The following is a 12,010-nucleotide window of genomic DNA, read 5'->3' on the forward strand; positions in this document are numbered from 1 at the left end:
CATCTTGACCCAATGGCAGCTGCCTTACTTAATGTTCCCATCCCTCCCCGCACCCCCGTTCTTCTCTTTCATCTCCTTCTTGTGACATTTTACAATTCTTTCTTCCTTTCCTTGGTAGAGGAAGAAGAGGAAGAAAAGGAGGAAAACATCCAGAAGGTGGGGGAGGGGAAGAAGAGAAGGAAAATAAAGATGAAAAACATCTCGGTTGAGGCAGTGGAGAGGACTGGAGTCCTTCGCTCCCCCTTCCTCAGCAGGACCGAGTTGATAAGTTGATTTTGGACCTCATCTTCAAGACTGACTTAACCCTTTTCCTTTGTTACCTTTAGTCCCCTGTCAGAGACATCTGAGAAAATCAGAGACAGGCCCCACAGTAAGAACCAGCATGCTAGCTCTCAGCAGGCCTGCACCATCTAGGACTGACACGAGTTTAAGAAACGACAGTAAACCCGTGGGTAAGACCAAGCCACCTTCACACGGAACACAAGTTAGAGTGACACCATATGTTTTGCAGTTTACAGAGTTTAATTTATAGATTTGATTACCATGGAAAGAGGGAAGGAAAAAAAAATTGCATGACTCTTGTGGTGAGTATGAGAGGGCTTATTCATTCACGTTGGAAAAGCAAAGTTAAAAATCAGAAACAGGCCCGCCAGCCTAGATACGTCCGAAACTAGTACTTTGGTAACGCTGTTATGACTTCCAGTAGATTAAATTTCAAATTGTGGAAAGGCTTCAGAATAAGGGAAGGCTTAGTGTCCCACTAATAGGGCTTATTAAATTTAGATAAAACAGATGTTTTTCAATGACAGCAGCTCTGAGTCACCAAGATCAAAATGGAGAAAGAAGAGAACAAAAACAAGCCAAGACTTTCACTAAAAAAGTACCATTTACCTCCGTTGCAGAACTTGCCCACACTTATAACCTAAAGCATCCAGTTAAACCCCAGGAGAAGAAGCATTAATTGGGGGGGAAATTCCTTAAAACTGACTGAATGTGCATAGACTGAAGTTGATTTGCTAACATTCTAGAGGCGCTGCTGTGAAAAGAGAATGGGCCATAGAGGCAGGCAGCCCAGAGTTCAAATGTCAACTCTCTTACCTGTTTTTGTGACCTTGGGCAAGTTGCTTAATCTTGCTGAACTCACTGAACCTCGGTTTCCTCATCTACAAAATGGGGTTGTTTTGAGGACTCAACAAGGTAATACATGTCTAACACCTGGCTCACGGCAGGCGCTCCATAGATATTGGCTCTTTTGTATTTAAAGCTCTTTTTGCTCATAGTGTCATGTCTAAGTATATTAGGAGGACCAGTTTCTTAGAACTTGATTAAGAGCTTTAGATTAGCAGTCTCCTAAGAGGGGTGCACCCAGATGATCCATTGTGGGGCAGGAAGAAAAGATTAGCAATTCTATTTATGATCTTTTTATCTAAAATATAAGAAAGTACTGAAGTAGTATTATTTTCAACTTGTGGTTTCTTTGCAGGAATCTTCTTAAACCATTTGACCATTGTGCATAGGTTAGCTAAAGCTAGATAAAGCCACTCAGGATGGACAAGGGGCTTAAGAAGATTCCTGCAAAGGAACAATGGAGTGGTGATAATAGTCATACTACAAGCACAAGGCAAGGACAAGAAAAAGGGGGAGCTAGCTGCCACTTCTCCTGCAAGTCACTTTGTAACTTGGTCGGCCAAGTCATCAAGTAAAAATGAAGATAATCTAATCAGACCTGACAAGATGTCAGCCCCCAAATAAGAAGGAAATTATCAAGAACATTATTTGAAATATGTATTTATACCCACTGTTTTTTTTTTTAACAACAATGCTTATTCTAAGTCTATACTATGCTTTGGATATATTAGCTATACATGACAGTAGTACATTTATGTATTTTATAAGTAAATATACATATTGAGGATGTGTGCTCAGACTTCTACTGATAAGAATGCTCAGTCAACAGTTTGGAGACCTTTGGGTTAGATGAGGAAAGCATGGAGCTTCTCAGCTCTCATTCTCTGTCTGCTGCTTACAGCGTATTTTTGTTTTGTTTTTCCTAAGGATTTTGCTGGAGCATAACCAGTAGGATAGAGAATAACATACCTAAATCCATTGAAGACAAATTGAGTACCGTTCAGGGAACTACATCTCTTGGTAAACATTTTTTTTTTGTATGGAAGTAAAAAGCCAATCCGTGCCCTGGAGATTTTTTAAAACCTAGCTCAGGAAATCTAAGAGTTACATTACAAAGCAACATGTGAATGCATGGCTGCAGGATAATGGAAATTCTTGATGAAGTACCTCGCTTGATGTAGTAGATTTCTTACTAGAAAAAAAATGTGTATACATTTAATTTCTGTAACTTTACCTGCAATTCTGGGTCACTTGGTAACAAGTAAGCCAGTAGCAGAGAGTGTACAACAGATCCTTCCAGGAAAGACGCTAACCTTGTCTGACCATTCCTCTCAGCCTTCCTGTCGATGTCTTTTACATATATTCATATATTATTTTGTAATCTGTTCTTATATCCTCTGTGGCTCTTCACTTAATAAAAGGCATATAGCCTTAATAAATATTTTGAAAATGAAAGAAAATGAGATGAAGGCTTCTCAGAAACACCAGAACCTGAAAGGGTAGCCATTATCCCCTTTCGATGGTCACAGTAAATTCCTAGAGCAGATAACTTGCTTAGACCTTCTCATCATAAGGTTGAAGGGTCAATCTTAGTCCTGGGGCTCCGTTCCTTTCACCAGAACCAGCCCTGTGGGCATAAACTTAACAAATATGCCGATGACCAAAGTTCTTTGACAGCCACTACTTATTGAGCACCTGGTGTATGTAAGGCACTTCTGCAGGTATTATTATTTTGTCCACTTGCCACAGTAGCTCTGTGAGGAAGGTACTAGTATTATCGCCATTTTATAGGTGAGGACATGGAGGCTGGCACAGGTTAAGAGACTTGCCCAGATGTCACACAGTTAGTGTGCAGTGGAGCCAGGATCCAGATGTAGTTATGTCTGACTCTAGAATCCAAGCTCTTAGCCATTCTCCTCTGCTGTGTTCTATAGGACTGTGAAATAAGGCTCATGTATTAACGATGACTTCAGGTTTTCATTTTTAGGAGCTACATTTATTGGCAGTAAGTCACAGTTATTACACCTTGGAGAAGTGCTTTTGATGACCCTGGGGAAATAATACTTGTTCAGCGTTGTGGAAGTTTCTCTAGATTCTACGAGAAAGGCAATAAAATTTACATTTAATCCAATTCGAGAGGTAGTTCAGTTTTATAGTATCCTAACTTAGAGAACACAGAGACAAGATCCTTAGAAACGTTGAAAGTCTCTGACAGGTTATTTTTGTGTTACATTCTCTTAAAAGTAGAGATTATCTCACGCTTTCAGATTTCCCAAGATGGAACTTGCTGGTGGTCATACTGTTAATCTGTTTTCCATACCCACAGACTTTTTTTTTTATTGCCAAGACTATATTGAGAGCACTGTTTCAGTACCATGTAGTAATGAATGACCCAAGTCATATTGAGTCTTAAAGATGACCTGAGTCATTATGTCCATTACACTCTGGTAGAATATATTTTAAAAGATTTCATCAGAAAAATAATTAAAACAAAAACCAGTTTCTAGCAGTTCGTTTCTAAAAAGCGTATCAAGTAAATCCAGAAACTCTGCAGGGAAAGCATTATGTGGATGTTACATGGAGGGAGATGAGGAATACCCGCCATATACACCAAACATTTAGCCGTATGTTTCTTCATGTATCTTGTATTTTCCAGTTGTAGTTCCACTCGACTAAATCAAATTCACAACCTCGTCTCCTAATTTAAAGGTGAGGAACTTGTGGCTGGGAGGCAGATTCTTGACACTATTGCTCTGGTCATCAGAGCATGCAGCCCACAGAGTATTTTTCCCTCCTGGTGGGCAGCTGTAGCCATCTCAGAGAGTAGAGGCTTTTAAGAATTCGAGATTAGAGCAATTCGAGAACTTTAAGCCAATCGGAGGGCAACAGGTGATAAAACTCTAAAGCCTAAGGGAATCCTGCAGGATAGGAGCCAAATAACATATGAAAACCTCCAGCACCCATCCCACTGGATTTCCCTCTCCCTCTTACCCTTCCACTCTTCCTTCCTTGTGTTCTCTCTCTGCCCCTTTGTGTGTCTCTATTTGTTTGTTTCTTTGCTTCCCACTTCATTTTCCTGCTTCTTGTTTTCTCTCCCTATCCATCTTTCCTTGCATATATTTCCTTTTTCTTTTTCTTTCCCACCTTCCTACTTTCTCTTCCTTTTGTTCCATGCCTTAGTTCTTTCCTCTGTTCCCTATTAATTACCCATCATATCATGTTTAAAAATATATATTCCAATGAATAAATTTTAATGTTAATGTTCATCAAGCAGCAGGTAGGTTGTACTCATTACTCTAAAGGGGAAAAACATCTCCCAATTAAGTAACACTTTACATATGGCTTACAATTGAAAATTTCCCTTTTTTGGGTCACAGCTCTCACCAAAATAAGGTTCCCTTCCTCCCTCCTTAACCATGACCATGTCCTTTGTTGCTCCTCTCTACCCTTAGGTTTGATGAACAGTCACTTAACTCTTTTGCATTCTGTTTTGTGTCTGTTATTTTTTTAACAGTGAGAAGCTAACATTGCTACTTAGTGTGAAAGAGAGGATATAGAAAACTTTTCAGATTTGGGTTTAGGATTCTAGTATTCTAAGTTCCTGGAATTCAGACATGTCACATGAGGAATGGCAGAATTTCCAGATGATTGAAACCCCTCGTGAAAAAGCTGTTTTGGGGTTTTTTTTTTTGTCTTAATTTTAGACTAATGTATGCTTGATTTGCTTTTCTTCACCTATCCAAACAGGGATTTTTAATTTTGGTTTTAATTACTTCCTTGTCCTGAAAAATGATTGCCTGTAATTATGAAGCCCTTCGGCAGTTTGGTAACTTTCCACTGTTTAACCAATTAAGGTCATCAGTGTTTTAGAAAGCAAAGGAATGAATGGATGAGTGAGTGAATGGCTAGCTGGCTAGATTCTTAAATAATTTCTGTTGTATGCTCTATTGTTTGTGATGAGCCTTACAATATCTAAGGCTTTGTCTCTTTTCAGCTGTTTTTTTTTCCCTCATAGTTTCCAGGTACTGTCACAAACCCTTTGATTCTTTGATAGCTAATTCCTTTTTTTAATGTTCATTTTCATTAAAGTGCTATTTAACATTAGATATTAACTTTGACAGATGTTAATGCTGCTTCTCAATTAGGTGAAATATATTCTTGGGAGGATGCCAATTTGAGTTTGAATATATTTGAATTTGGTATTGAATTAAACTGTTGTTTAAACCTTAGCCATCCATCATACGGGTGATGGAGCAGCCCGCAGGTTTTTGTACATAAGTGTTCTTTTTTTCCTAGCGATATTTAAACACTAGGAAATGGCTTCCTACTGTAGCAAAGATAACTTCATACGAGTTTGTTACAAGATCTCTTTCTTTGTCAGTTCCTCAGACTGCCTAGAATTTAAATTGGCAGACACTACTTTGGTATAAAATGCTTTCCATGGACAATATTAATATTTTAAAGTCCTTTTTGCTCCTGCAGATTTCCAGTAGACAGGAAGTCTAGCTCTGTCTACCCTTCGGCTACTAATGAATGCTATTAAATGATTATTTATCTTCTTTAGGCAGAGGCACTGCAGGTATGAGATCAGAATTGCCTAGTAAAGCAAGCATTTCATTTTAAAATTCAAAAAGAAACCCATAATCCAGTCAAAGGTGGCAACTAAGGTACACATACTAGAAAGAATTGTGGACTTGAGTCAGAGAATCTGGGTTGTACCCCTACCTGTGTCACTAACTAGCTGGGTCACCTTGAGCAAGTCACTGCCCGACTCCAGACAGCATAGCCTCTCTAAAGGCTAAGCTTCCACATCACATATTCTATATACTAAAGAGAACGGGGCTGAGGGAAGCTGAATCCTCTTGTTTATCAGCCATCCACACCAGCCTAGCAGCTCTGAGGTCAGTCTCCAGCCACATTTTTCATCTTTTTCTTATAATCCCTTAAATCCTTGCTAGGCTTTCATTGCTAGTTCTTTTCCCTAGGAATTTGCATTTAGAGATATTGAGGGGTTCCTGCCTTTTAGAATTTGTCTGTGTTCATGAATTTAATGAAAAGTTACTTAGAGTTGATGAAAAACGCAAGAATTAAAAGTCTTGTTTGAATGAGTGTTTCTGTAAAATCAGACTGTTTCCATCACGATTAATGTACCTTCACTATTTCAGAGTTCTGAAGTTAAAACACTTGAGTGTTGGTATGGCGAGGCATGATTGTTATTTATGTTATTAGCCATACTAGCCCTCTCCCACTCACTCTTTGTTCTAAACATTCTTTTTTTAAAAGCCCCAAATGATTGAGCACCCAGCTGCATATCACGAGGAAAGCTTGCTAGCCTGATCCTCAGTTACGTTTTAGGTACTTGAAAATTTCATTGATTTGAAATAATAGTTTGAATTGCACTGAGCTAAAATATACCTTTCACTGATTTGCTAGGAAATAAACAAAATAATAACTTGCCTCAAAGTGTTGAGAAATTAACTGCATGGCAACTTCAACATGTGTATTTTTTTAATGTAAAAGCTAGAGCTAGATACAAAAACCTTTTCATTAAAGGAGGCCTAGCACTATAATGAAAAAACCAGACAGTAACAGGTGTTGGCAAGGATGTAGGGAAATTGGAACCCTCGTACATTGCTGGTGGGAATGTAGAATGGTACAGCTACTATGGGAAACTGTTTGATGGTTCCTCAAAAAGTTAAACATAGAATTACCACATGACCCAGCAATTCCACTCCTAGGTATCTACCCAAGAGAAATGAAAACATTATTGTCCACACAAAAACTCATACATGAATGATCATAGCAGCATTATTCATAGTAGCCCCAAAGTGGAAATAACTCAAATGTCCTTCAACAGATAAATGGATAACAAAATGTGATATATCCATAGAATTGAATATTATTGGGTAATTAAAAAGATGATGTACTTTTACAAAATGTAACATGTCAAATTTATCAAACAGAAGAAAATATATTAAAAAAGGATGAAGTACTGATACATGCTACAACATGGATAAAATCTCAGAAACATTATGCTAAGTGAAAGAAGCCAGACACAAATGGCCACATATTGTATGACTCCACTTACATAAAATGTCCAGAACAGGCAAATCTATAGAGACAGAAAGGAGATTAGTGCTTGCCAGGAGCTGGGGGGAGGGGAGAATAGGGACTGACTCCTAATGGGTATAGGGTTTCTTTTTGGTGTGATGAAATGTTTTAAAATTGGATGGGGTAATGATTGTACAATTCTGAATATACTAAAAACCATTGAATTGTGTACATTAAAAGGGTGACTTTTATGGTATGTGAATTATATGTCAATAAAGCTGTTATAGATGAAAAACATTTGCGACTATATTACTATAATTATTTGAAATTATAAAAGTGTATTTAAATTACAACATTTTTGCCAAGGGCTGGGAGGAGGGAGGAATGGGGAGCTGGTGTGTAATGGGTACCGTGTTTCAGTTGGGCAAGATAAAAAACGTTCTGGAGATGGTTGGTGATGGTGGATGTACAGCAATGTGAATATATTTAATCCCACAGAAATGTACACTTAAAAATGGTTAGAACGGTAATTTTTATGTTATGTATATTACCACAATAAAAATCTGTAACCCGAAAAATTATATTTTATGTTATTCTAATGTATAAGGCTCTTTTCCCCTTTTTTGCTTTTCACAAGGAAAACTGAAAGTGTGATTGGCCTTTGGGTTTTTATGCATGGGATTCTTCTGGTCTGTGTTTTAGAACTTCTCTCCTGTGGCAGGTCTGGGGCTGGGGGGACGTTACACACACACCATATATGTCTTCATCTTGGCTTTGAATGACAACTTGAAAATATTTTTTTAAACTTTATTTGCCAGTTGGAAAATAAAAGAAGCCAAGCCATAGGAAATTTATGTTGTTAAATTATAAAGTAGTGAAGTGCTGTTCTCAGAGTATGAATTATCACAGATTTCCTGATTTTCTTGGTTAATCTTGGCTCCTCGAATGGGGAAAAACATGTATGCTTTATATATAACATCTCTATCTTTCTGTAAGCATTTTCCTCTGTATAGCAGGATAGAATGAACACCAAAATGTATTGAAAATACTTACAAACATAGGGGTATATTTGTACAGTAGAGTGAGTGAGTTTCTGAATGCAAAGGAAGGGATGGAAAAAAGAAAATCCAACAATGAGGAACTCACTGAAAAAGGAATTATTTCCGAAGGTCATGGAACTTTGTTACGACCCAAGCAGTTTGTAGGCTCTAAGTTTTTAACCTCTTAAGGATTAATCTGTGAAAACATTTTCTATGCCTGGCTCTGCTTTATAGGACATTTGAAGAGCGACAGCGCAAATGCCAGCAGTACCATTAATATAGTGTGTAATCAGAGGTGTGTTTGTTTTCTTGACCAGGAAGTGGTTTCTTTTAAAAGTACAAGGAACACACAGTGCCTGTGTGTGTGTGTGTGTGTGTGTGTGTGTGTGTGTGTGTGTGTGGTGTGTGGATGTCTTTGTGTTTTCTGTCTGTTCTACTGTTGCAGGAAGAATTACGATCTTCCAACGTTTTTGTCCTTTACAGTTGGGTTTTTCTACAGTTAGGCACTGTGGTACACTACCCTTGATTACAGGGTCCAGTCAGACTTGATGTACTCAGAAATCCATTGATGTGATTAATGGTCTCCTAATCATCATTTTATTTCCTAAGATTAGTGCTATTTCCTGAAGTGTCACAATTTTTGAGTCATATCTTGAATTATCCTTTATAGGGAACTGAAATCCTTGTATTTTTAGTGTGTAATTTGCATGATTATTTTCATTTTCTTTGATTTCTTTTGCTTGAAGAAAGTAAAATTTTTATCCTTTTTTGAACTCTTTAGATGCTATTCTATGGTAACTGGTCAACCTAGTATGAACCTTTTTTTTTTAACAACATGAAATATGTATATATTTTTTCCAACAGTGCTAGACCCAGAAATCTTCCCACAAGTTTCCACTACTCTGGTTTTTATTCTCCTCAAAAGTGAAATAAAACATTGTCAGGTTCTACAAGTAACAGGGAAACATACAAGGAAATAACTGTACAGGAAATATAATTGATCGTTCAGTTTTTACAACTGAATTGGTCACAGAATTGGCTAGTAAACACAATCTACTGAATGAACAAAAATAATGACTTCTAAAATCTTTGGAGCCTGTGAATACATTTGAAGATTTGGGCACCTTTCTCACCTGAGATTTTTTTTTAATCTTATACCTTTTTCAAATGATTGCCTGCCTTTGAAACTAAGAACTCTCATATCTAGTGATTGCTTTAATATTTGCTTTGTTTTCAACAGCGCCCTTAAAGATAGCCGTTTTCCCCCAATGACAAGGGATGAGCTGCCGCGGCTGTTCTGCTCAGTGTCTCTGCTCACTAACTTCGAAGACGTCTGTGATTATTTGGACTGGGAGGTAAGGCTATAGAGAATTTTTAAAGAAAAATGAAAGTAACTCCTGAGTAATTGTTTAAAAATTAGGCCCAGAAAATAACTCTTTCAGCCCATTTCCTATCGTAATGGAGGTGGAGAGTAACTTGGATAAACCTCACAGCTGATCAATGAGATTGTAAGCAAAGGAGTTTTTCTTTCTTTTTTTTTTTTTAAAGGCAAAGTACCCTGTGTTGTTTTAATCCCCCAAACTGAATTTGCTCTTCATTTTTATCCTATTACTTCACTACAGCACCTCATAAAAGCTGTTAACAAGTAGTAGGCAGGACTGATTGGAATTTATTTCTCCTCTTAATTCCATTCCAATGCACTCTGGTGTGACTGCCACCAAGCAGTTAAGGTAGTCAGGGGATACATCACAGAAACAAGGAGCAAAAGGGTTAGGATAATACATCATTTGGGGAAGTCAGCTCATGGATAATAACAGGGTGTTGGTTAACTACAGGTAAACCATGCTAATTCATTCTTGGCTACCTTAATCTGTGTATTTCCACACACTAACACGTAAGGGTATATATATCTAGGGTGTCTCTGTGCGTTGGGATTATCTGAGTAGCCTATATTGATCATATTTTTGTTCTTCGTTAGTATGTGGGGTTGAGTTGTTAAGGAAGTTCAAAGATTCTCACCATGATTTGTTTTGGTGGTTGGGGGGGGTTAGTTGAGTGTATGTCTATGAAATTTTACACGCAAACATACCCATGTTACCTGACTGCTTACTGTATTCAAGGCATGTGCTACATGTACAAAAGTGTTAAAATTTGGTCCCTGCCATAAACATCTTAGAGTCTAATAGCAGAGAAAAGGAGTATACACAATCACGAAGAAGTAAGTGCTGTAAGAATTAAACAATGGGAATTCAGTGATATACAGGGCATTCGTGTGCATACACATACTCGTAAATGACATGACTGTATCATGATATAACATGTTTAATTCTACTGCCTTTTTAGAATGACTGTCCCCCATGATAACTGAGATATTTTGCTTTGTGGACAGACCACTTTCTTGACAGTTAATTTTATTTTTGGCTTTCCCCTCATTCCTTGTGAGACTTTGGACAACTTACTCCATTGCGATTCAGTTTTTCCACACAGAGAACAAGACATTTATAAAGTTCGTAATATTCATTGAAAAAAATCTCTGTGATATAAACATTGTTGTTATGCCAGAGCTATTTAAAAAAATTCTGCAGAGAGTAGGATGAAAGAGTTCCTTTCTGCATTTTGTGGTAGGGTTTTTTTGGGAGCATTATTAGAATACGAAAGCATCTTAAGATTTTTTTCTAAAGGAAAAAATAAAATTTGTTGATAGTGTTGATCCTGGGAAAGTTGGAGTGTGTAAAACCTTTTATGGGATTAAAATTTCCTAACTGATTGTTTTCTATAAGTTTTATTGTTCCTATTTGAATTTTTCTTAAAGAGAAGTCCACCGATATTATAGAAATATTCCCAGTACTTTATTTTTAAATGATCCCAAATCATATCCCTTACTTATTAACAAATATTACAGTTTTGGTGGTTCTTTGACCGTTTTAAGGGGACTACTCCCTCTTCTCCAGCTAGAATTTTATTTCTGCTTTCTGAATTGCAGGGTGCGGTGTGTGTATTGGTGGGGATGGGAGTGATAATAACAGAAAAAGCCTGAGACCTAAGGGATGATTGAGCTACAAAAACACTTCTTCCCTTACTTGCAGCCACTGAATTGGAAGTATGGTTCTGGGGGGAGGGCGTGCATTCGTGTGTGCATAAGTGTGCATGTGTGGCATGTACATGAATGTTTATTGCATAAACGTGTGTGCATGTGTTCTGCGGCAAGTTGTTAAGTAGGTGTGGGTAAGCACACCATCATCTTCTTTAGCCCACATCAAGTACTGTCTACAGCTAAAATGAACCTTGATATTATTGGACTTTTATGTTCATGAGACGTATCATCTTTCTGTTGGGAGGGTGGGAGGTAGAACATCTACGAATTGGTACTGTGTACTCTTTGAGGGTGTATTTATCCTCTCTGATCACCATTTGAATTTCTGGAAGATTCTGTATGCTTCTACTTGGTATTGTATATTTAATACATCCCTTAAGGTTTAAATATTGATGTCTATTTTGTGATGCTTTTCATTTAAAGAAACAACAACAAAATGCATATATTTTTGTACTTTTAATATATAAGCATTTGAAAGTGATTTAGGTACTGCTAGAATGGCTATGCTAAGAGGAAAAGACTGTCCTTTTCAGTTAGTTCATCATAGTTTAAAGTGTCTAGCATAAAAGAAATTTGTTCCCAAAGAATAAGGATGAAAATTACATTTTTGAAAAGAACATGATTTGGCCTTTAAAAAAAAATGTACCATAATCAGTGATTGAAAATGGAATGGTATTATTGTAAGAATGATATTATT

At 37.3% G+C, this 12,010-nt stretch overlaps 1 protein-coding gene across 3 annotated transcripts in view; it reads left to right on the forward strand.

Moving 5' to 3' along the window:
* Positions 1 to 12,010, forward strand: part of AMMECR1 (AMMECR nuclear protein 1) — a 108,177-nt gene that overhangs the window by 76,836 nt on the left and 19,331 nt on the right. For all 3 annotated transcript variants that reach the window (XR_010940104.1, XM_067724356.1, XM_067724357.1), the window contains exon 3: positions 9,460 to 9,574. Coding sequence is in view for 2 of the 3 variants with exons in the window: in XM_067724356.1 (XP_067580457.1) it covers positions 9,460 to 9,574 (115 nt within the window). In the remaining variant the exon portion in view is untranslated. The remainder of the gene's footprint in view (positions 1 to 9,459; positions 9,575 to 12,010) is intronic.

The sequence above is a fragment of the Pseudorca crassidens genome, chromosome X, assembly GCF_039906515.1.
Source record: "Pseudorca crassidens isolate mPseCra1 chromosome X, mPseCra1.hap1, whole genome shotgun sequence".
NCBI lineage: Eukaryota > Metazoa > Chordata > Mammalia > Artiodactyla > Delphinidae > Pseudorca > Pseudorca crassidens.